Source organism: Protopterus annectens, chromosome 2.part0 (genome assembly GCF_019279795.1).
Source record: "Protopterus annectens isolate FY-2018-M chromosome 2.part0, PAN1.0, whole genome shotgun sequence".
NCBI classification, from domain to species: Eukaryota; Metazoa; Chordata; order Ceratodontiformes; family Protopteridae; genus Protopterus; species Protopterus annectens.
This window is the reverse complement of record NC_056728.1, coordinates 1,687,906,273-1,687,933,056: the sequence shown is the minus strand read 5'-3', so window position 1 is coordinate 1,687,933,056 and position 26,784 is coordinate 1,687,906,273. Positions and strand designations below refer to the sequence as shown.

At 41.4% G+C, this 26,784-nt stretch overlaps 1 protein-coding gene across 3 annotated transcripts in view; it reads right to left on the bottom strand.

The window, feature by feature from the left end:
- The window catches only part of LOC122793577 (cytosolic phospholipase A2 gamma-like), a 1,122,344-nt gene that overhangs the window by 176,814 nt on the left and 918,746 nt on the right, over positions 1–26,784 (bottom strand). For all 3 annotated transcript variants that reach the window (XM_044061746.1, XM_044061744.1, XM_044061745.1), the window contains one exon: positions 4,549–4,703. In XM_044061746.1, the coding sequence (XP_043917681.1) occupies positions 4,549–4,703 (155 nt within the window). The remainder of the gene's footprint in view (positions 1–4,548; positions 4,704–26,784) is intronic.

Here is a 26,784-nt window from a genome sequence, read left to right as displayed (position 1 = left end):
ATTTCTCTAAAATTTTTTAGCAGGGAAGGTAAGATAGAGATAGGCCTGCACTTGGACATTTCAGTGGAGTTACCACCTTTATGTAATGCGAGTAGTATATATTGTGTCCATATGCTGGGGATAAAAGATTTTTGCATAGACTTGTTCATAAGAATGGATATTAGTATGTTAGTACTTCTGCTGCAAGTTTAAAATATTCAGCTGGGAGACTGTCAGCTGCAAACGTAGCTGGTTTTAATTTAAGGAGGTATCCTTTTATGGTTGTTGTTGAAATAGTGGTAGTTATGTTATTGTTTGGTGTCAGTATTTGTTAGTGATGTTGCTGTATTTATTAATTGGCTATTAAATTAACAGGCAGTGATTCAATTAACTTTGGATGTGATGGGGTTGATTGCATTGTTTCACCAGGTTTATCAGAGTTATTTACAGATGACCAGAAGTGTTTAGGTGTATCAGATTCAGCCTGTTATAAGTCTAGGTTGTTTTCTTGTCAGAGTTTATATTAGATGTTGAAGTATTAGATAGCTGTCTGTAGGTCTGATAGTTGGTTTGTGTACTATACGCACTCTAAGACTTGCATGCCTTGTCTCATTTCCTCATTAGCTGCTTAATTTTAAGGGTCAACCAAGAGGCAGGATTTACTTTTCCTCTTTTTATTTCAGTTGGTGCTAGATGGTTGACAATGCCCAGAAAGATATCATTAAACTTTATAATGGCTTCGTCTGCTATAATATAGCCCAGCTAGAGTTTCACTGTGAATATGAAGGTGCATTATTTAAATTTGAGTGATTAACAAGATTAAAGTGAGATATTTTTGGAGTTTTGCTACAAAGTCTGATGGCATGTGAGGTGGGGGTCACTTAGGGTGTCCAACAGGGTACCTATCTGTGTTATCTTTTTGGGATTAGTGGATACTATTCAGTATAATACAGATACTTTGCTAGTGTTTTTATCATGTCTAGTAATGGTTGTAATGCATTAGGCAAAGCCATACAGAGTTATTAGTGGACAGGGGGATGGTGGCCAAAAACGACAAGTCTACATTTACATTTCCTAACATGATAGTCTCATGGATGACATGGGCAGATATCCAGGATAGTAAGTCCTCAACAATGAATACGTCAATATGATTGTTAGTCAGAATGTGCAAGGAAATAATGCATATAGACTTACATTTGTTAACTTTTAGTAAAGAAACAAATATTTCTGCACATTTACAGGTTTCAGAATTAAAACATATGCTTAGAAATGGGATATGAAGCTTTAATGCTAATATGCTAACTGCAGTAATTTGTGTCATGTGGTACATACTTTTTCTAGAGAAGTCCATTTAAATATATACACTCCAGTAGGGCTAAATCATATCTACAATGTTTCTTATTAACCGGCATTCCAAATAATAAATGGTATCTGAAGTGAAAACATGCGTATACAATTAAGAAATATATCTTCAGAAGTGAAGAAATATATTTGTTGTCAAGAGTTTTTGTGTGTGAAAGTAGACAAGAACAATTTTAAATGCAAAATGCTTTAACTACAACCCCATACATCGAACTTGCTCACTGGAAAGAAATTTAGCAAAATAATGGAAGCTTTTTGTTCAAATATTTAATGCACACATCAGTTTAATCACCTACACTGATAAGCCCAAAATGTGCAAGATGCTACATTCCTGTACACTACCAGGGAAAAACAAAAATGTATTTAACTCTTATTTCTTTGATGAGGAAAGCAGATACTCAGGAATTTTTGTCAGCATGTACATAATTTACCATTTATTCCCCATTTGTTCTTCACAATTGCATAGGGTCATGCAGAGACTATAGATGCCTATGTTACTAAAATGGCTAATGGAACTATAATGTAAATGTGATGAGTTGATTATTTCTGTTATTAATGAAACAAGCATTTATTATTTAAGTAATGATGAAGCAAGAGACTTGTTATTAATATAAACAGACTTGACCTTAACACAATCTGTGCATAAATGCAGATCAATTGAAATTTCTATTACACAGTTAAAAAAAAGTAACCAAGAAAAACACCACGTGTAAAATAAAATGTGAGTCAAATAATAAGGCAAAAATGAGAAAAAAGTCAGGATGCAGTACAAATGTAATGGATACAAAAAGAAGGCTATGTGAAATTTAAAATGTAATTCAAAGAAAATATTTTCTTATGAATTCAGGAAGGCTTAGCATGATTCATAAGTTTCACAACATGTATAGCAGTCTTGTGAGCAGAGGCACATATTACCGTTGCAGTCTGGAGGTGTGGTTAATTAAAATTAGACATGCGCTTTCCCTAGGAAGCATCAGAGATACCCGAGTAGCTCCAGGATTGCACCTCCAAGGTTGCACCAATTTTTCTGTTAGGAAAAACTGACCACTGTAACAACACAGCAGTCACCCATTCATGCCTATGGGAATGCTCATGGTGTCAATAAGTTCAACAAAGAAGTGGGTGAAGGGGGTACCGGTGTTTGCACGTGTAGATGTGTGTGCATGTCACTAGGGGTAGGAAAGTGTGTGTGTGTGTGTGTGTGTGTGTGTGTGTGTGTGTGTGTGTGTGTGTGTGTGTGTGTGTGTGTTTTGGATTGTGCATGTGAGTGTATGCCGGAGTATCTCCATGAGTTCGATGAGCGTGGTGCACTTCTTTGTTAAGTAGATGCAGATGGACATGCTTGTTTTTGTGTGTGTGTGTGTGTGTGTGTGTGTGTGTGTGTGTGTGTGTGTGTGTGTGTGTGCGCGGGTGTGTAAATGCGAATATATGAAAGCACGTGAGTGCATGTATGTGTATGTCTCTGTGTATCTATGGGTGTGTATATGTGTGTGTGTGTGTGCTTGAATGTGAAGTGTAATTAGTACATTAAAATTGGTATTCTTGAGACAAACAATATATAAAACTCTCATAACTGATAACGGCCTTCAATATAAAGTCAGAAATTCAGAAGATATGCACGTGAACGGGAGTATAGGCATGTCATAACAACCCATGTGATAAAGATGGACCAGAGCATGTAGGGAGAACAATCCAATTAGTGAAGAATCTCATTTTATTTATTTACTATTATTTATTTTACATTTGTTAACTGGGCTAGTACAACTGGATATATTTCCATTTTCAGCAGAGGCCCGGTGAGAAAAGCTCCACACAGTACAATACAAACAAAAACAAACAAAAATTATCATGAGAAAAAGCAGTCACAAAATATATGAGGATTGTTATCTTTCAGTTTTGGAATATTTGAATACTTCATTATAGGGGCTTAACTTCTTAACAGTAGAACGCTGACAAGCAAATTATCTATTACAGCTACATTACTGATGCCAGAAAATCAGCACAAAGGAAATGAACTGCTGGCAAGACATCAGAAGCAACAGAAGTATTACGATGACAGAAAGTAGAGATGACGAACAGATTTACAGACTGATGGATAAAGCAAGAATATAAAAGCAAAGGGACAGGCTGACGCCTGAAGATTAAACTGCTGGTAAAACAATGAAACCAAGATCTTTTGTTGTTTGTGAGGAAGATGGAAACCTGTATGGACAAAATCACAGACCTTTGTATAAAACAACTATGTCTAAGTAAAACTTCCAGGAAGAAGCATCTCTGGAGTTGTCACAAACATACTAGCTGCAATGGCTGTGAGAACTGGGATAGTTAAGAGTTGCAGAGAGAGATGTCTGCAGTCATGTCTACAAAGAAATCTGTAGAGAGGTAAGATGTGTCCAAAAAGCAAAACAATATGCTCAGCCAAAATAGTCCTGTTAAATTCTCTTGGCTTAGAAAACTATTGAGGAAACCCACACAATAATGCAGAAAAGGGGAAAATCCAAGTTGATAAAAGTTGTTCCTGTACTTTTCCTTTATTCTATCGACTTTCATAGAAAGTCAATAGACTGACACGTACACTCAAAAACATACAGAGCAAATGGCTACTGCAAGACAGCAACAACTAAAAGCTGCCTACAGTATTTAAAATCTCCTCATGACAGAAGTTCATTGATCAACAGCCATTAATGTGTTCATTCCCAGATTAAAATATGCTCTGCCTATAAAAGCATCCTTGTTGTCTTGTAATCCTAGCATGTTACAGACTGCAGAAAACAGAGTCTATGATTTATATATGTCACTGAAATACCTGCCTTTGTCATTTGTAATTTAATGTGATGAAAAGTGTCTTGTACCAGTCCACTGCCACTAAACCAGTTAAGAACAACCAACCAAACTAACTAAATAAATAAATGATGGGAATGCATATGTGGAAAAAGGATCTCTGCCTGTTTGTGAACATTAGCTACAAATTCTGAGGTGATGGTTTGGTCCACAAAGAAAGTTGGAGGAGAATTTAGCATCTAGTATTACCCAGACAATGACATCATGCCTATTTTAGCAATGCACCAATATAAGAAACAATATGATTTGAAAATGAATTAATAAAAGCTACAACACTTGCAAGTGGCAGTCACAGATTTGATTCTACTTGAACTAAACAACTGTATACAAAAGAACTTCATTGTAGATAAGGACATGCATTCTTACTTGAAATGGGTCACCTTCAGAGAAATCAAATGACAATATCAGATCAGCAGTTCGTTCCTCGCACAGAACTACTGGATATGCAGCGTTAAGTAGCAGTCCAGCATCTTTCAGATGAAGGAATTTCATCTTTGAAATATAATCAGGAATGCCAGAACCTGAAAATGGTACAGTAATAATATTCATATAATTTTACATTTACAATAAACCGTAAAACTTACCATCATTGTGAAAACTTTACATATAAACGTTACAGTTGTAACTAGAAAACTGTCAATGAAATACAAGTCCCCCCTTCTGCCTCTGGTTAAATGCATTTATCAGTGAAGTTAAATGTTGGTGGGTTTGGTGATGTAGAGGAAGACATCAAAGCAGATCAAGAAGTTAAGTACACATTTCATCTCTTCCCTGTAGAGTGAAGAATTGGCGACACATGTGCTGGCTAACCATTCGGATGCCCATAAGTCATAATAAAGACATGGTAAAATGTCTTTTAATAAGGTTGCAATGCTGTTTTCTTTTTGTTAAAGCTGGATAATAAAACCACATAGAGAAACAGCTCATTAGTAGTGCAACATCATGTCTTTAAATCTCACACTGTGCCGTTAGAGGTAACCATGCTAGTGTTCCCCTTACTAAACTGTGAAGATGTGTTTTCAGCAAATGCTGTTTATCTGACTGACAACAGCATGATGACGTTATTGCAAAAAATTGAAAACTACTTTCACTGAACATGCAGAGTTGCCTCCTCTCTCTCTCTCTCTCTATATATATATATACATATGTAGGGGTTGGGAGTTCCCCCCATATGGTGGGAGGGATGGAGGGAGTCTTGTCCACCTGCTAAAAAAGGTTTGTTTCTATTCATTGAAATTGGCTTTCTGTAATTTTTTTCACTGTTTTACCTGTCAGTGTGTTTGATAAAAATTCAGGAGTCCCTGACCCATACATTGTGGCTTCACAGTCACCAACAAACAGATACTGACACTTGTGCATAGTCACACACATACACAGGCAGTCTCTCTCTCTCTCACAAACATATGCATGTGCACACACACTCACACACACACATACACACACACACACACACACACACACACACACACACACACACACACACACACACACACACACACACACACACACACACACACACACACACACACACGTGCACACACACACACACACACATTGTGACAGGGGTTTCTGAATCTCATCCATTAGTCTTTCATACAAGTGAATGTGTACAAAACATATATTGTTGGACCAGAGATACTTTATTTCATATTTTGAATACCCATTTACAGTAATCTATTTTGTTGAAACACTATCAGCTGGGACTTATAAAGCTGGTATAGCATGCTGCTGCAGCAAGTGATGCATTTGAATTTGAATGAATTGTCAACCATCATTGCTTCCATTGTACAGCACTTTTCCTGAAGCACCGGTCATGTGTACCTTGACACAGTTGAGGATATTTTGAGAGCTAGTATCTTGTTTAGGTTTTAAAACAGCTACTGGACCCCTCAGCCAGATTCTGAACTGTAATAATAGCTGTTGATGCCCTGAACTTGATCTTTTTTAATGCCTACTATTAACCTATATTTTAGCCTTTCTCTTGGTTTAGCTGTTGTGGCAAATGTTAGACCCCTAGATCATTTCAATCTCGGTTGTTAAAACAACCATATTATCTGTGATTCAGATTATTCGCTGTTAAAACCAAACTCTGAGCCACCTTTTTCCACTGCCTCACTCCATGCTATTCTGCTTCTTCTCTATTTTACCTGTAATAACAACTGTCGAAGCTCTGTGCCAGATTTTTATTTAAAGACTGCTGCTCCCTTACTGTTAAGTCTATTTTCTGCTTTAGTTGTTATAACAGCTAATAGACCACTGATTCAGAGCTTTATATTATTAATGTAATTTCTCTGTTATTTCACCTGTGGCTTCTGAAATAGCTCCAATAATAAATAATAATAAAAACAGCAGAGATCATGACAAGCATACATAGTATAAGGTGTCAGAAATAGTGTATATTAAAAACAAAAAGAAAATGGTAACACAGCAGTGCTATAACAAAGAGCATGCTGCAATGATGTGTGCCAAAAAGTACAGCTGTATATGTACCATAAATGTAGATGTTCGAGTGTATTCACTATTGCAGTCATTACACTTGGGTTATCCTGCTGGCAGGTGACCCGCAGTCGGCCCGAGTTCCAAAGTCTAGGTCCGGCGTCGGTTGCTGTCGCTTCTTCCCTGACGTCAGTGTGCCAGGGGTATAAAAGATGCAACCGACGCCATTTTCTTCAGGTTTTTCTTGCCCCAGATATCAGGTGCCCCCAAAAAAGGAAAGGCTGTAAAAATTTATGTCAAAAAACATGCATGCACTAAAATAACATTTCCTTCATCTACAAGCAAATACATTATATAGGTTGTAGAGAGTTGAGAAGTACAAAAAGGACCCAGCAAAGAGAAATGGGGATGGTGGATGGGTAACCTGGACTGCAACAGTGAATACACTTGAACATCTACATTTATGGTAGGTACACAACTGTATTATGTTCATCATGTTTCACTGTTGCAGTCATTACACTTGGGTTGAATCCCAAAGCTAAGGTTGGGTGGCTGGGCCTAAATAGGATTAGGAGAGGCTACCAGACCCTGCAGAACTGCAGTGGCAAAGCCTGCTATGGATTTAGAGTAGAGAGGTAAGTGGTAGTGCTTAGTGAAAGTGTGCACTGAACTCTAGGTTGCAGCTTCTAAAATGTTGGTACTCCTCTGAGAAAGGCTGCAGCTCTGGTAGAATGTGGCCTTATGCCCTTAGGCACTGATTTGCCATGTTGTGCATAGCAGAAGCGAATGCAGTGTCCTGTCCATTTTGAAATTGTCTGCTTTGAGATAGGCTTTCCTTGTGATCCTGCAGCATAAGCTGCAAACAGTTGCTCAGTTTTTCTGAAAGCTTTTGTTTTGGCCCAGTAGAATCGTAGCTGTCTATGTATATCCAAAGTGTGCAGAAGTCTCTCCCCTTTATTCTTGGGATTTGGATAGAAAGTTGGCAAATGAATGGTTTGGTTAAGTGCCACAGTGGAAAACACCTTTGGCATAAATGTTGGGTTCGTCCTTAGAGAGACCCTGTCCTGATGAAAAATGATGAAGAGTTCCACTGCCATTAATGCCCGTAACTCTGAGACTCTTCTTGCTGAAGTTATTACTAGGAACAGAGCAGTTTTCCATGACAAGAATTTTATATCAGCTGTGTTGGCTGGCTCAAAAGGAGGCAGTGTGAGGTTTTCTAATACAAAATTGAGGTCCCAAGTAGGTATTGGTGTTCTCCTTGGGGGTCTTATGTTTCTTGCCCCTCTGAGGTACTGCCTTAGCAGTGGATGTGAAAAAATAGGTGGTTCCATATTGTAATGAGCTGAAATGGCAGAGGCATGGATTGTAATAGATGTAAAGGATAGGCCTTTGTCCAGCATCTCAGTTAGGTATTGTAAAATCTGAGGTATATTTGGAACAAGCGGTTTGAGTCCTTGTGCCTGGTTCCAAGCACAGAATATTTTCCATTTTTCTGCATAAGATTTCCTAGTGCTGGGCCTCCTGGCTTCTAAAATGACATCCATAACAGCTTTAGAGAGAGGAGTGGTCTGAGTGGCTAAATTATCTGCCATGCAGCCAGATTTAAGGTTCTGAGTTGACTGTGTAGAATCTGATTGTTTTGTTGAGTCAGAAGATGAGGAATTTGAGGTAATGGCCAGGCTGGGCCTCGAGACAAGCTCTTCAGGATTGGGTACCAGTGCTGGTGTGGCCAGTCTGGGGCAATCAGGATCATTTTTGGCTTCTCTTGTCTGACTTTTAGGAGTACCTTGGGAAGAAGAGGCAGTGGAGGGAAGGCATAAACTGTCAGGGTTTTCCAGCTGAATGAAAGAGCATCCACTTACCTTGCTTGTGAGTGATAAGTTCTTGTGCAGAATCTCTGTAGTTGGCAGTTGGGGGAGGCAAAAAGATCTATGTCTGGGTGTCTCCATTTCCTTGTTATCACGTTGAAGACCTGTGGATTTAGTTTCCATTCGTGCGGATCCAAGAGATTTCTACTTAGTTTGTCTGCCAGTGTATTTTTCTTTCCTGGCAGGAATTGTGCCTGCAGATGTACTTGATAGGTCAGTGCTGTGTTCCACAGAGTCATGGCTTGCCTGCAGAGGGGGTAAGAATGTGTGCCCCCTTGCTTGTTTATGTACCACATAACTGTGGTGTTGTCCGTCTTTAGTAATAGTTGTCCTGGATGTAGTAGATTCTTGAAGGCTGTCAGGGCATTCTGTACAGCTAGCATCTCTTTTTGATTGCTGTGAAGATGCATTTGTTCCTTGGGCCACGTGCCCTGACTACATTTTCCTGCCATATGTGCCCCCCAGGCATAATCAGATGCATCCGTTGTTATTGTCTGCCTGGCAGTGGGTAAGGTGAAGGGTTGTCCCTTGTTGTGGTGACAGGCCCTGGACCACTATCGAAACTCCTGTTGTAGACAGGGAATTATAGTCACTATTGTTTCCAGGCTGTGGCAATGCTGAGTCTAAACACTTTTTAGATACCATTGTAGTTTCCTCATATGCAGTCTTGCATATGGAATGAGTAGAATGCAGGAAGCCATGAAGCCCAGGGCCTGCAGAATTTTTCTTGCAGGGAGCTGGATCTTTGTTGCCATCACTTGAAAGTAATGAGTCAGTTGCCTTTGTTTGTCTGGTGTGAGATAAGCCATCTGGGCAGTTGTATTTAAGCTTGCACCCAGCAATATTATCTCTTGAGAGGGCACTAGTTTTGATTTCTTTTCGTTTACTGTGTACCCTAGGCAAATTAATAATCTTTTTACAAATGCCAGATGCTTTAGTAGAATGTCCTTGCTCTCTGCTTGAATAAAGCAGTCGTCCAAGTAGGGATATATCTGAATTCCTCTTTGTCTGCAAAATGCAATTACTGGTGCCAGGCATTTTGTGAAGACCCTGGGTGCAGTAGATAAGCCAAAGGGCAGTGCAGAGAATTGGTAATGCATTGAGCCAGCTATGAATCTGAGGTATCTTCTGCAAGATTGTCTGATTGGGACATGCAGGTATGCCTCTTTGAGGTCCAAAGTAACTAGCCAAGCCTTCCCGCCCAGCATGAGTAGAAGTTGCTGCAGTGTTAAAATTTTTAATTTTGGAACATCCAGGAAAGTATTTAGGATTGACAAGTCCAGTATTGGTATCTAGGCTTTGTCCTTTCTGGGAACCAGGAAGAGTCTTGAGTAAAATCCTCGTCCCTGTTCTTGCTGTGGTACTCTTTGAATAGCTCCCATGTCTATGACAGCAGCAACTTCCTTTTGTGCCTCTGCCCATTGGTTTTGTGGCAGGTCCGGCATACCTTTTGATTTTGGAAGAGTGTGAAAGTGGAACCTGTAACCCTGAGAAACTATATTCAGTACCCATTTGTCCTGGGTGATTATGTGCCAATTTTGTGTGAAAAGTGCTGGCTTTCCCCCTAGGGGTGCTGCCAAAAGGTACGTGCTTGGCTTTTGTAGAGGAAAGTCATTGGGACTGTTTCCTGTAAGGTTGTGATTTGTCTTCTCCTCCTTTGGAGGCTGAAGCACCCCATTGTTTAGGTCTGTAGGAGCCTTGTGGCTGAGATCTGCCTATTGGGCGTCTGTATCTGCCTCTTTGTGGCCTGTCTGACACCTGAAAGGACCAATTTTTTTCAAGGCCAGTTTCTACTAAACCTAGATGGTTGAACCTGTAAGAAATCCTTTACAGTCTGCATAGATTTTGCTTTATCCTCCATTTTCTTTAACACTTTTTCTGCCTTAACACCAAACAAAATATCATGCTGTAATGAAGCATCCAATAATTTTACTTTAACATGTTCGGGTACACTTTGTTCTTTCAACCAAGCATGCATTCAAATGACAGAGCCTGTAACCCGGCTCTGCAAGAAGCCTCTAATGAATCAAAACCACATTGCAGAGTATGCTTTCCCACTTGTTCAGCTGCATGCAATAATTCCTGCATTTCCTTATTGTTAGGATTCTCTGAATTTGTAAGCATTTTCTGTTTTAACAAAGACATGAGGTACTGTTGATATTTAAGCATGTGAAACTGGCAGTTTAAAGCCCTTACAGCTAAAGTAGCAGAAGTGTAAACTTTTTTCCCCCATCTATCCAGAGCTCTAGAATCCCTATCAGAGGGAACACGGTTTTTAGCAGTGGAAGCCTTAACCCCTTTGGGACCCTGAGAAATTGTTTCAGGGTCAGCAGCAGGGTTTTTATAAAGAAATTTATGAGAGTCAGGGACCCTGTAATACCTGTCTGGCTTGACTGGTACAGGGGGTAAAGAATCAGGAGACAGACTGGATTCAGAGAAAACATAAACTATATCAAGTACAGGGGGGATAGCCAGTGGTCTGTGTTGAGGCAGTGAAAGAAAATCTCTGAGCCTTTTTTGGATTCTGAATAATCCTGGCTCTCCCAGTGGAAATGTTCCCTCATGGTGTGCAGTTTCCCCAAAAGAGTAATCCTCAGGTGGAGAGGCTGAAGGTATAGATTCTTCAGCATCAGAGTCCTCATAGGGAGGAAGAGAACAGCCCTGATCTGAAGAGGAATCAGAGGAAATAGAAACCTGGTCAGAGGAATCATAGTCAGTGTCTTGCCTAGGCCGTTTATCAGGAGGGGGATGGGAACCCCTGATCAAAGTAATTAAGTCTTCGGCCATTTTAAGCATCTGTTTCTTTGGAATGGTTGACTGTCCAGGAGAATGCTGTACTTGTTTCTTTGTCTTTAATGGTGTCTTTGACTGTACTTTGGCTGCTGCAGAGGATTTAATAGTAAGCTGTGAAGGTCTGAAAACACCCTCAGAAGCCAATGCCTGCTCAGCGGCTCCGGACCCATCTAAGGGAATATTTTCCGTAGGCGCAATACCTTGAGTATCCAGAGGCCTAGTTGTCTCCACATGGGAGTCGGATATGGCCTGTGGCTCTGAGGTAGTGAGTGTCAGGGGCTGCGAAAGCGCTTCACTGAGAACCGGCGAAACAAGAAGAGGCTTCGTCATCGGTTTTGGACCTCGGATGCCTGTCCTTTTCCTTGTCTTTGCGTTTTTTATGAATTCCGGTCATCGGTTGTTCCGACGGCATTATTTAGTTAAACCTTCAGCCAAAGTAATGAAATGCAAAATCGAACCGACGCTTGATAGTGCGTTGGTTGAATCTAGCACAAAACCGACAACTAGTAATGTTATGGTCAGGGCCTAGGCAAGGAATACAGTAAGAGTGAAAGTCCTTATGAGGTATTTGCTTCCCACAAGAAATACAATTGTTAACTTTTACTGACATCGGTCTGGAGCAAGAAAAAGTTTCCCCAACGGGGTACTTAGCTTTAATGAAGACTTCGGTTCTGAAATTCAGATTTGAAAATCTCAGGAGTCAGCCGACCGGCACTTGCAAACTGCTTTTGCTTCGGGCACCGCGCTGCAAGAAAGACTGAAGAAAATGGCATCGGCTGCATCTTTTATACCCCTGATGCACTGACGTCAGGGAAGAGGCGACAGCAACCGATGCCGGACCTAGACTTTGTAATTCTGGCCGACTGTGGGTAGCCTGCCAGCAGGATAACCAAGAGTAATGACTGCAACAGTGAAACACGATGAACATCAACAACACACCCTTCTAGTGAGTGACAGCCAGATGTCACATGGATGTCCCCAGATCACCTTCCCACTGCAGGATCTTTACCATCCAGTGGAGAGACAGTCCTGAAGGCAGCTGGTGTACCTGTGAGACAAAAGATGGGGCTGATGGCAGGGCAGATATCAGTGTTTTACTATAGGCAAGGCTATGCTAGATGCTAAAAACGATAAAATATACATATAGCTATATAGAGAGAAACTATATATTATCTATGTATATAGACAGATGATAGACAAACAGTATATATACATCAGTAGATATAGATATATGTATGTATATATACACACACATATATGTATGTATGTATATATGTATATGAAGGATCATGGCAAAGAGCAAGATAGAGAGAGAGAAAAGATATTACTACTGCGACTTGTTTCTGATGGTCAGTTATACAGGTACCTACTGATGTACTACATAGCTGCTAGGTATGTACCAAGGTTGATACTTTTAACTTGGTATATATACTGAAGTGTTTATACTGGATGATTTGCATATACATATGCAGTGGCAGTGTACACTTGACCAAAGGTTTGGTGGGGTTGGATACATTGATATATGATTGTGTTATCATAACAAGCAGCATACAGTTTGCATAAAAGTGGGCATGGGAGCATGACACTGTCTGAGTTTATGCAATCCAAAATGCTGAGAATGCCATTGTGGTATACTAAACCACATACACAATTGTTTCCAATAAATACAGCTATCAGTAGGTGCTTAAAAACCACTGTACAGTAAGTTGTCATTTACCCGAGGATAGATGCTGGTTATAATACAAATATCAGTGGTATGCCATAGCGAAATGGCACTTACAGTCAGTGGTATGCCATACTGAGGTGGCACAGTTGTATACCATAGCGAGGTGGCACTTGCATGGGTATATGCTGGTGTGATGTATGGTGTGTTGTACAGTCAATATGATGACATGCTCTCTTCTCCTATGATATAACCTCCCTCTTGTGGTACATCTACTTGGCCTGTGGTAATGCAGTGTCCACACTGCACACATGTGGCAACATCTCTGCATTCAGGAAAAATTATGCATTTTCCTGGAAATAAGAAATGTAAGTATCTCCCGAACATGTACCTTGTACATGTGGGTACATCAAGTATTTTATATATGTATGTTTAATATATACAAACATATACACACACACACACACACACACACACACACACACATATATATATATAGAGAGAGAGAGAGAGAGAGAGAAAGAGACTGTATATTAAGACTGTGACACAGGTGTACATAGTTCTATGTGCTATACCAATGGGTACATCTATGCTGCTCTGATATAGCTAACCAGTCAATGCCAGGACAGTAATCATACTCACCCTGCACCTGGAGAAACACTCCATCCTCCTCTGGTACAGGAGCACACTCTCTGTCATTTCCTCCTGAGCTAAAAAACAAAAACAACAAATACAACACACATTAATTAAATGTCCTGCTTTGGTCCATTTATCTATAAGGGAAACAGGGCAGTCATCATCCCTGCATATTTGCACTTCATCTTAGAAGCACTTTCTCTGACCTCTTCTTCCAACTGGCTTAGGAGGACTGCATGGTGCCTTTTCAGGTCATTGCAGTACTGATAGCACTATGTATGAGAGCAGCTTATGCCAGCAGCAGCAATTCTCACCACCCTGGCATGAATGTGCCAAACATCATCTTTATACCTGGGACCCTCACAGATTCTCATGTAAGTGCATAAAGATTTCCAACTCTTAGCTCAGCAGAAGTAAATTGCATAATGAGATAAAAGAGGGATTCATGAACATTCAGAGGAAGTAACCTCATTGGCATAATGTCTGTGCCAAGAGTCTCAAACTGTATGGTAAAAGTATGGTCATAGTGATTTCTAACCTCAACAGGTTACAGAAGATTGTAGAACAGCAAACTGTAGAGCGGCTATCCACAAGACAAACTTGAGTTGCTACAAGAAATACAAGCATATGGAGAACTAAGTGAATGGGAAATGGTATCATTTTTTCTTTTCCTGCACCACTACTGATTTACCTGTGTGTTGTCTGAGGAGCTACATGACAGTTGGACACTGTAGGAGGGCAAGTTAATGGGTATAAATAACAACAATGATACATGCTGTGTGCTGGACTGTAAATAGGGTGTGGTATACTGCCACGGCAGGAAAAGCGGACATGATGCAATGTGGCATGATCACTAACAAAGGGTAATGAAGCTTGTTTCTTTATATACTTTGCAGTTAAGATAGGCAATGATGTAGGCTGAGGAATCTGTGTCCTCAATTCATTGTTAATATGCTAGTCATGAGACGTGCTGTTTGCTAATAATTACCTCACATGTGCTGTGGTACGTCTTATGGTGTCCTGTATTGGAAGGTTGTAACTGAAAAGTTTGCAGTATACAGTGTGACTCCCAAAAGTTGTACGTGTCTGGATTCTAAAAGTACTGATGCAGTAGCTGTGAGTGTGGTACTGTGGAATAAGCTTGGTGGGACAACCTATGCAGTCCTTACTGAGTGTGTTGTATTCCAGCTCCCTCCCTCCATGGTGTGAATGAGTGGAGAATCCATATACTTTTTACAATAACTCCTCTTATGGACTGCAAATAACAGGCATGTGTAAGGGCAGAGGTAGTCAGAGGTTGGGGGAGTTCAGCCTCCATTAACATTAATTAATTTTACTTGTAGGCTATAGATCCACTTGGTTTTGCAACACACATACTCGTCTTACCTGATACAGGAATTGTTGTAGGGAAGTTTATTCTATAGTCTTTGTAACACTTTTTGCCATCCTCTTCCTACATCTGTACCAGGCATTTTATGTCTGGCTACTCTACTTCCTTTGTTGTGAAAAGTAGCATGGTGTCCACACATCCCCATGTATGGAAATATATGTGGATTGTAGCATGTGACTGCATTCACCTCTGGTGGGATGTCCTGTTGTAGACCTTATCCTACCTGTGGGCTATGTACACATTTTCTCTGGGACGTTATACCAGATGAATGCCCTGTGGGCCAGATGCACTATACTTGACATGAATGCTATACATCCATGGCAGGGAGTTGTTGAACAGTGAAAGTCAGATCTTCAGCTGTGCCTGTAACATTTCCACAATCATGGAGAGGAGCAAGATGAACATCACCACACTTGTAAGTCTCCAAAGTGTACAGTGAAGCAGCATGTTTGCCTCTGGCCCATGGACATGTGGGAGACATGAGATGTCCCACCTACAGCCATGTGTGTGCAATGTTTCCTGCTTAAGGTGATGTGATTCCACAATACCTCTCAGCTGTCCAGATTTTCACAGAATGTACATATTTTTGCCTTATATTCTTGGTCTGTTCCCCATAAAATCTGTGGTTTTCTGACAAATCACTAAAGACCGAAGTCACTAAATAATGACATGCATTTGAGTTTTGGACTTGATATCCTTCAGAAAATATATGCCAATACAAATCATATTATACTAGCAACTTTCTAAGTTTAGAAGAGAAATACTTAATATATGTCCCTATTTTCTGGCCTTTATTCTCCCGTTATTATAGGCTTTGTCCAGATTTTTTGTGCTACGATGTTGAGAAGTATGGGCTCCACCCATGCCCCTTGTTAATTCAATAGCCATAAACACCATACATACTGCTTCCAAATGGATGGCAAACATCACTTTTGCAAAGTAACAGGGATTGTGCCAACAATGGGTCATGAGTTGGTGAGTACAGGTATATCATAGGATCACAGGATCATAGGAAGTTACTAGGCTATTGGCCCTGAGGCCCTTATAAGCCTAGCCAAGGGTTTAGCCCATGCATAGACAAATCAGCACCCAATGCCCTGCCCAGCAGGGACACAGGTGGAATCCCAGGGATGTATTTTCTATTTCCCATCCAGTTATCCAGATTTCACTTTAAGAGGTACTCTGCTTGACATGGACAGGGAGTCTATTCCATAGATGGGGGAGTTTCTGGGACAAAAATCTGTCCCGCCAGCAAGTCCTATTGATGCCACAGACAAGGTTGAGGCCACATGTGGGTTACTCGAGTAGAGCTTGACTTGCGGATATACATCATTCCCATCAAGGCGGTGTCCAAGATCACCTTGTATGCCAGAGAGAGGTCACCTCTGAGGAGTCTGTATGAAACAGAGTAGAGGGACAGGGCTTTTGGCCTATTTGTGTATGGTAGATTTTTGAGGCCCTGGATTCTCCTGGTGAGGAACCTCTGTGGTCTCTCCAGCTGCTGCATGTGCTTGTGAGGTATGTGCCAAATGGGGCATTGTACTCAGTAATTGGCCTTATATGGGAAGAATAGAGGGATGTTATGATCTCCTTGTCCCTGGATGAGATACCCTTACTTATGAGATGGGCCATGTAGAAAGCTTTCTGTACAATGGAAGCAACATGGTGGTCAAAAGTCAGGTTGCTATCAATCCAGGTGCCCAAATCCCTCATGACTGACTGCATGCTTAGAACATTGCTATTAATGTGATAATTTGTGGGGACATCTCTCTACCCAAAGGGGATGATGATCCATTTTTTTGTATTCAGCTTGAGGCCATGTTTCTGGCACCAGTCATTTGTCTGGGTGAGACCCTCTTGGAGGATGTCCACATCACTAGGGGAATTGATGACAGCACCCAGCTTGCAGTTATCTGCAAACTTGGTCAGCCATAGCCCACTGGTTTTGGCCTGTACCTCAGAAAAGTATATCCCAAATAACAGAGGCCCCAAGACCGAACCCTGGGGTACGCCACTCGATACGGGTCTACTGCTTGAGGTGGCTTCCCCTATTTTGACTAGGTGGGTCATACATGACCTGCTAACAGCTTACATGCAAATGTCTTTACAATTCCAGGTTGTCATGCCCAAAGGAAATCAACAGTGTAAAAGTAAATTCTTCCAGGCAGAGGTTGACATCCTGCTGCAGGGCTTCCATGATCATGGTTGGCAGATGCTAAAATATAAGAGTTATTTGACTAGGTCATCTGTGTGTGTTTGCATCTGGTGAGACCTTACAGAAGACTGCTGTGTTGTTGGCAGCCAAAATTATAATCACAGGCAGGTCCAAGAAGGTCACTGATATGTCTGTGTGGGCATACAGTACAGCATCCTATCTGGCACAGGAGGGAAGAGCCAAGTGCAGGGAGAGTCTACTGACAGTATCACCAAAGACACACAGACGAGTTACTGGTATCACTTTCAGGGTATACAGCCAGTTCAGGAAACCATAGGAGAGAGGAGAAGGAGAACACTGGTGTTGAACTGCAACTGGCATCATGACTATCCATTAGTGATGCCCTGGGGGTCTTTGAATGCATGGTACTATTTTCAGTACTTGTCCAGTTCACAGCCACATAACTTCTAACCATGTTATTTTTTGTTTATATAGAAATATTGTGATTATAGGTTCAAATGCTGTCTATTTATGGTACGCTTACCATACATTTTCCATTGCACTTGATTATACAGGAGCAGTTTCACTGGGCTGCAGGTGCTGGTGAAAGGTGGGTAATATTTTGGTGCTTTCATAAATACTGTATAATCTACTTTGTACACCATGGGTATGGGCCTGCCTGATGTTGAGGAACTGTCTGAGCACAATGATGATAGCAGCCAAATCCTGGCACATTTAATGGACATAGTGTCAGTGGTAGACTCGTGTGGTGTGATGGCAGCATCTCCATTCCCTTCCATGAACACAGCTTGTGAGCCCATGCAATCCACCACACAGACCCAGAATGCCATCTACGGACAAGAAAAGGCAAATATATCAGCCAAGGGAATGGTCTTTTCTTCAGTACTAGAGACAGCCTTGTTTGAAACCAGCTCCATAAAGTCAGAAGATGACCTCAGGGTGTGGTGCGTCAGTGATCGAGTGTGCAACTGGTACTGCACATCTCTTGAGATGAGTCCCTTCATGGATACAACTCATTACATGTGCAAGGTCATTATACAGGGACAGTCAAAGACCAACAGAGCCACAGCTGAGCTGGTAGCATGTGCTCTGTGTGAAGACCCGCACAAGCTTGGGTTAAAATGTACTATTCTGAATAGGTGGTATTGGGAGTCTGTACACAAATGTCATTTTGCAGCCACCTATCACCACCACCTCTCTTTCTGTGGTCAGTCTACCATCAGCTTTGGTGGAGAAGCTCTTTGCAGAAAGGGGGGAGTGCAGTCTTGGACCCATAGTGCCACCTCCTCCACATCACCATCCAATGTTGAGGGCACTGTGTGGAGGCATGGACATACATGTAGATGGACTAACGATTGCAGGCACCACCCATAGTATGCCCTGCCATTCTCAGTCATGGAGCACTCCATCCTCTGTACATGCTGTGGACTTTTTCTCTGACCTTCCCAGTACAGGACTCCTCAATAGAGTGCATGTTTTCTCTGGGTACCATAGACCTGTTTACCAGATCCCAGAAAAGTGCTGCATTATCTGCTGGAGCTGAGTCCAAGAACAGTCACACACACCTAATCTTCTGCTCCACCCACCACTGCACAGTTACAAGACAATGGATACACCACCCCTTCCCTGGCCAGCCTCCCTGATACCCCACAGTCAGTTGCTCATGCCTCATACATACACACACACACACACACACACACACACACACACACACACACACACACACACACACACACACACACACACACACTGCCTGTTGTTGGCAAGGCATTGTGGCCCAACAGTTCTATGCATTTAATGAGAACTGTGCCCTCCCCTCAGTAATCTGTTACCCTGGGTAGGCCATGTCAGATTCACAGTGTGGCCATTCCATGCATGGTATAGCACAGCCTAGGTGTAGCATTGCATGCATCATTTTCAGTGTAATATGTTATGTTTATTCTAGCCAACAGATGTGAGACAGGCACTATCTTTACGTATTGCATCCACCTTTATCTCACATTCATCACCTACAGTGGCTACTTCACAGGCACCTTATCAAGCACTTGCTCTGCTGCTAACTCTGGTAATTCCTCATGATTAACTCTACCCTTTTGTGAATGTTGGTGTAGCAATATGTATTTTAAAATAACAGAAAAATGCAAATATTTTACTGCATGTTCTAGTTTCATATTGAAGGCATCCTCAGAGGTACACATACAGCTAAAGAGGGCCTTTAACAGTCCAAACACATGCTTGGCAATAGCTCAGGTCTCTGACAGGGCAGTGTTGTATGGATTGCTTGCAGTGGTCCATGGGTTTTCAACTGGTGTCATTAGTGATGACTCTAGGGCATACCTAGCATCACTAACAAGATGAAATTGTGGGGAATCACAATGAGCAAACTACTGAAACAAGTCACACATGTCATATGTGGGAGCCATAAGCACAACCTGTGTGGCATACTGACACATTGTTATAATACCCTGTGGACTGCAGACCCCCTGGCTGTTGATGGAATAGGAACCCTTGTGGGTAATATACAATTTTTTCTGATCCCCAAGTGGGGCCTTTATTGTAATGAGGTTGTGGTCAATGGCTCTCAGCAGCTCAGGAAACCAGCTTATAGCGTAAAATACCTGCATGGTGTTGCATCTCTCCTCTACACTGTGTGGAAGCCACATATGCTCTCCCACATGCTATAGCATAGCATCAAGGAACCGATATTATTATTAAATTTATTAAATGATGTCAATAAAGATAAGTTTACTGAATAATTTTATCAACAGTAAGTGTTTTTTTTTTGACATTTTTGAGGTACTCTCTTGACTATGTGTCCAAGGTAATAAGAAAATCCTTCTATGTTACTCATCTTGAAAGCAAGAGCATGGCATCTGAGCCCAGATAGGTCAACATTACCGTAGTACTCTGCCCTCATCAGGCCCATCATAGAGTATAATGGCACCTTCGGTATGTAGCTGACTAGACACTTACAGCAAATGTTACTTCCACAAAGGTTTCTTACAAAATGATTATAGGAAATAAACCCAATGTCCTAAGCTGATCACCTCAAAACCCTGTCTCTTTACTCAGTATCATACAGACTTCTGAGATTTGATCTTTGCCTAGCCCAGAAGGCATCCCCAGACCCTTTATTGATGAAAATCTTGCACATCAGCAAAACAAACAGCATCAGTCCTACTAGATTAAATGAACTAAATTTTGCTTGCAACATAAATAGGGCATACTGAAGCGACGGATACATTCCCATTCTTTGAAACAGGGTCCCCATCCATATGAAGCAGAGCTCCTTTCTCTCCCTGTTTAAGCTCAATTTGGACCAATGGATGGGTAATCGGAAATTCTCCCCCTGGTCTGGCACCTAAGTCTCTGATGGATAGAGGCAGTCAGTAAATCATCCCCCTATACATCAAATATAAATCAAATGTATGAGTCACATTTGGGTTGCATGACTAGGCTTTTAAAGGCCTTAGTGGTCATTAGTCTAGTGTACTCCTATGAGCCTTTAACAATCTCCTAACATACCTCTGCAAATAGATGCCCATGTTACATGGAACCAAAATTGGGTTGGGTTGCATAGCTAGGTGTATAAAAGCCATGATGGTCATTAGTATAATTTATATCTATGAACCTAATACTTTCTTCCAAGGGCAAAACCCATTTTAGGGACTTGTGTTTCTATAATTTATGTTTCCATAATTTATTTTCAATCAGTCTAACAGATTTCAAAAACATTCTTGTTGGCTCTCAGTTTGCACTGTTAATGCCATGAGTTCTGTTATTAATGTTCCCAAAAGAGTTCTGAAATTCAGGATGGAAACCAGGATACCTACTGCAGTCCTCTCTGTAGTTCTTCTAGATAAATGGGTACTTTCACATAAAAAATAATTCTATTGTTTGCTCAGACTGCCATGCAATGAAATGTGTGCTTATTTAGATGATGTTGCAGATACATAAAAAGACACATGCACTAAAGTATTTCATAGCTTAGTGTTGCTTTCTTTCTTTATTATTTAAATTTGCAATCAGAAGTACACTGCCCCATTAACTTTATCTTGTGTATAGTCATGGATAAACAGTTCCTTAAATTTTCTTTTCTATTGAGAAAGATAGAAAAAAAAAAACACTCTGTTATACACGTCTTAGCTGACAGAGACATTCCCCCGGATTTACTATCCTTCTGTGCAGGACTAGCTTAGTCCTGCACGGAAGCGGACATTTAGGAGCATGACAGCAGAGCGCCATGCAGAGTAATGAAGGTGCGCTGCCTGAGCTCCTAAACGGACATGGAGCATGTACAAGTGTAGGGGGTGTGTCTGAGAGCAGAGCTCTCAGAATATAAATGCCCCTACAATCAAGAACAGCAGTGTAGGAGTAAGAATGAGTGAGACCGCTCATAGGTGATTGCATACCCCCAGCAACATCTCCCCAAGTGTACAACAGCAATAGTTACAACATTTAAATATGAAGACTTTTTTTTTTTATGCAACAGATCAAATTTAACCATAGATGCACAGGTTTGCCCATCGCTTAGCTACAATTAATGCAGCTTAAATGGCACAAGAGGATAAAAAGCAAGATATATGCAAATGAAGCAGTACAGCAATAGTGTAGTGGGCAGAGCTTTTGCCTTACGAGCAGTCATTCTGGTTTGAGTCCCACTCCAGTACAATCCATTTTCCATGTCAAATCACTGTATGATCAATTTATTTTGTTGCATAACCTAAGACAGAACATATATTTGTGAACTAGAGTACTGCATTAAATGCAGATGTGAGGTGTCATTGTCATAATGTTGCAAAGTCCACAGATAATCACAAGTGCCCCATACAGTATATGTACACAGGAATCAGGGATACAAATGGAAGGTGAAATGTGTAATGAATGATAAATCCATACAGGTGCCAAATCCACCACCTGCCCAAGAACCATTAGACATCACTCTCTAAATTAGTGTGGTGGTAAGCGGGTGTAAGCACTAGTAAGCAAGAGTAAGCATAGTTATGCAGTAGTAAGTGGGAGTAAACATATATTTAAGCAGTAGTAAGCGGGTTTAAGCCCGTTTGCACAGGGGTAAGCAATGCGCACACAGGTTAAGCAATATTAAAGCTATCTCTTTGTAAGCATATTTAACCAGAGGTTAGCATTGCTTACCCTCACGCCAACCCACTTACAAGTGCTTAAAAGTGCCTTAAGCACTCTGTATGCATCAGCCGCTGTTCTGGCCAGAAACAAAATAAACAGCCTTTGCAGATCTTGAATCAAGGACCCTATACATTATAGTCACAATAGTTAACCTCTAAGCCATCACAGCAGTACATAAGATTGAGGTATCACCAAACAGATCCTCACCATAGGAAATATAAATTGAACATGTGAAAGGAATTTATATACAGCTGTATATTGTATAACCAACTACAGGACATAAATATGTGAACTGGAGAACTCTATTAAGCCCAGATGTGAGGTGTCAATGTAATAAAGTGTTGGAATCCCCTACTAAACACAAGGACCCCATACAGTGTACGTACACATGAATCATGGATACCAAACACATATATAACATGTAATGAATAATAAATCAATGCCACAATGCAAATATAATGCAACTTAAATATTAAGCATTGCACAGCCCAGCTTAGTAGGTGTAAGCAATGTGTAGGCCAGCTAACTCAATCTGCCAATTGGTATACCCCTTTAAGCAATGCCAACCTTAGGTACGCAGGTTTGCACATAGCTTAGCCTTTTCAAAACCATCCAGTCATGACAAAGTGCAGGAAATCAGCCCTATTTAAACCCAACAGGTGGGAATATATCTCCTAACTGGCTGTAGCTGCCCCTTGTAGGCACTATGTCTGGAATGGGACAGGGTGTGCTCTTTCAGGTGCAGCTCTGGGGCATCCAGGAGTCCAGAGTCATGGCAGGACTTCTTGTAAAAGATCATGACATGAGACTACTGCAGGGCCAGTACCAGGGTTCCCATTACAAAGCAGAAGCCTGGGACCATCTCGCCCGTGACCTCACCAGTGCCACTGGCATACCCTGAACTGGTGAGCAGGTCAGGCATCACTATGCCAACCTGAAGCGGCGAAGGTGGGATCTCTTGGATCAGTGGATCCAAGAGGCTAGGAGGACAGGGGAAGTTCCAGCCCTGTGTAAGTATCAGTCTACTACCTGTTTAATAATTGCCAGCTCATGTATATTATGGACAGGAATGGCTAAATATTCTTCTTATGTCTTTCACAATGGCAAGTGAGCGGGCTATGAAACAGGAGGCCCATGGATGCAGACTGGAGTGGTTGTGATGCGAGGCAGGTTAGTAATACTCTTGCATGTACTGTCATAGGAAATAAATCTAAAAGAAGTAGTAGTAAGTAAATGGCCTGTATAAAACCTGTATTGTTTAAGGCATGTACTGCATACACCAGAAAATGTGGCAGGAAGAGTCTCATATAGGTTGTATGTAAATAAAAGTATAATAGCCTAACAATAAAGGTCTAACTGCTGGACTGCATGTGTTTACTCTGGTATCATATGGTAATGTAGATTTGCAATCACTAAATAGTATTGTCATATTAAGCACTGTTACCCACACTGTGCTACATAAATAAAATGTCTAGGAATGTCTGTATATGACTGTTGTAATCCCAAGAGGTTATATAGTACAACTGAGAGAGACTTAGACAGAAAAAAGTGAAAAGACAGACAACAAAATCCAAATAGCACACTCAACTGAGATGTGAACTGTTGTAGTTTTAGCACACACAGCCATGGTTCGAATCCTGGGAGTGGTAGTAGGCTGTATGCAGAATCATACCCCACAACTGTACAGATATGTCCAGAATGTCCAGTAAATCGGCCCATATCTGCTGCCTGTCACCCTGTCCCCCTGGGAAATCAGTGGGATGATCCCAGACATTTAGGCAGCAAACAAGAAATACAACTGATTGTCAGACATCTATAAGAACAAACCTGTCACTCTAGCAACTCCCCAAAATGTTATGAAAGTAATAAGCCAAGTATGTCCCATCTACACCCCCATGTTGTCAAGCTGTGACCAGAGTGTGTACAGTAACAGAGTGAGACATATGTGCATAATACTAATGTGGAATCTGGTAATTTGTGTGGCAACATTCAGGTAGTGCTAACAAACATTGCTCCCACAGGTCTGTCAGATATGAACACTGTGGCTAGAAATAAAAGCTTGATATCCTGTACTGGTACTGTTTACTCTGGTATTGTATGGCATTGTTAGTGCTGCAGTTGCTCCGAATAATAAGGTATTACTTGTCACTGTCACCCACACTGTGCTACATAATAAAACTGTCTAGGAAATCCTGTATAAGAGTGTTGTCATTACAAGGTCAGAATGTAAAACCCCAGGAGAATTATAGACAGAAATCAGATAAGAGATTCACAGCAATATCTATATAGCACACTCAACTGTGATGGACAGTATTTTATTTATAGCAAACACAGCCATAGTTCGAATCCTGGGAGTTGTAGTATGCTGAATGCAGAATCATACCCCATAAGTGTACAGAAATGTCCAGAATGTCCAGTTAATCAGCCCATATCTGCCGGCTGTCACCCTGTCCCTCTGGCATATCAGTGTGCTAATCTCTGACATGTAGGCAGCATTTCATGTCATATAACTGACTGTCAGGCCTGTACATATTTGGAAAATGTCAATGAAAACAAACCTGTCATTGTACAATTCACTAAAGGTTTAAGAGGGCAATAGTCAAAATATGTCCCAGTTCACCTGCATGTGGTCAAGACATGCCCAGAGTGTGTGCAAAAAGAGATGGACAGGTATGTGCATAACATCAACCTGGAATCTGGGAGTATGTGTAGAAACAGTTAGTTAGTGTTAACAAACAATACCTCCACAGGTATACCAGGTAAGAGGTGTATACTGCAGGTAAAACCAGTTCATGTATATAGTTGTCGACAGCCATACCACTGTCCAAACTAAGGCAATAGGGTAGTGTACTAATACTTGTAAGGTACAGATAACAGCACTGACTAGGAAAGTAATGCAAACTACAGGAATATACTAGTTGTTAATTGACATCTTTCTCCCCCCACCATATCTGCAACAATAAACTAAATACACAACTCAATTGGTATGTGCTGACTTAACTCTAATGTTGGGACATATGTCCTATTGTTCAATAATTATTTAAATCTGTTTCTATGCATGTGCTATGTTGAAATACTCCCACATTGGTGGCATGCTGCCATCAATGTACCTGCATGCTGTTGTAATTACCACTGTGGTCCCATATATGCATGTGTTCTGTTTGCTATGCAACTGTTCCATATCTGGTGTTTGGGTTAATGGGAATATCTATGCATGCTGTTATACCTAATCCTGGAATGTGTTGACTATTACTAACCTATATATGTTGATAAAACTTAAACACCACAACATGTATGAGAATGTGGGTCCCAGCTGACCCACCTGTCCCACCGGGCACCAGCATGTCTGGGGTCTAACCTGGGACCTTCTTGTCCATTGGTCCTGCACCACTTACGGGTGGAACAGCCTCAAGGGATGGGGCTCGTACCCTCCCAGAAGCGGTGAGGACAGGAACCTGTCGCCAGGTCCAGGTTGTGGGGCTTAGCAAGCACCGCAGGGAGGTCGGAGATCTGCTACGCCAGCTTGAAGGCCATGTGTTGCGACTAGAGGGTTGGCATGGCTCTCCTACTCAGGCCACAGCACAGCCACCTTCGGGGCTGTGAAGGTGCAGTGGTGACTGCCCATGGGTGGGGACCTCAGTCCCACTGTTTCCACTAGGGGGCTCATGGGCTTCCGATTTCCCAACACCCCTCCCCATCAAGGTGTTTACCCCCCACATGTGTCATATACCACCCCTGTATGCATCTTGTTTGTCTTGTCTGTTAACCTACCCAACCTACCTCCCCAAATATACCTACTATCCCTCCCCAACATCCCACTCTCACCTGAAAAAAAAAGGGCAATCTGTTCCCCAAAAAAATCTCGCCCCATACATAGCTGTCCATTTCACACGTGTCCACTGGACACATGTAATCTGGTCTAATTGGCTTAACAACATATTATTGTTGTCCTCACCCTTCTCTCAGGGGTATGAGTGTCCAAATCTATCTCCAAATTCAGTGTATATGCACAGCTGTTGCTGTAGAAGAAATGGGCAGCTATGGACCTTCCCTACACCCTTCCTGCACATCCCTAGCTATTTTCCCTACTGTCTTTCCCTCTTTGTGCCCCTTTTTCACCACTTTCCTATCAACCCTTTTTCATTTCTTTTAAAGAAATTAGCTCGTGGGTAAGCGGGAGTAAGCACTTTTAAGCAGCAGTAAGTGGGTTTAAGCCTGTTTGCGCAGGGGTAAGCAATGCCTACACAGGTTAAGCAATTTAGAAGTTAACTGAGTATAAGAAACTGTAACCAGAAGTTAGCAGTGCTTACCTCCACGCAAACCCACTTACAACTGCTTAAAAGTGCCTTAATCACTCTGTATCCAATGGCCCTTGTTCTGCCCAGCAACAAAATAAACAGCCTCTGCAAGGCTCAAACCCAGGACCCTGCACACCATAGCCAAAGTGATTTACCACTAAGCCATGTCAGATATACATAACTCTGATGTTTTT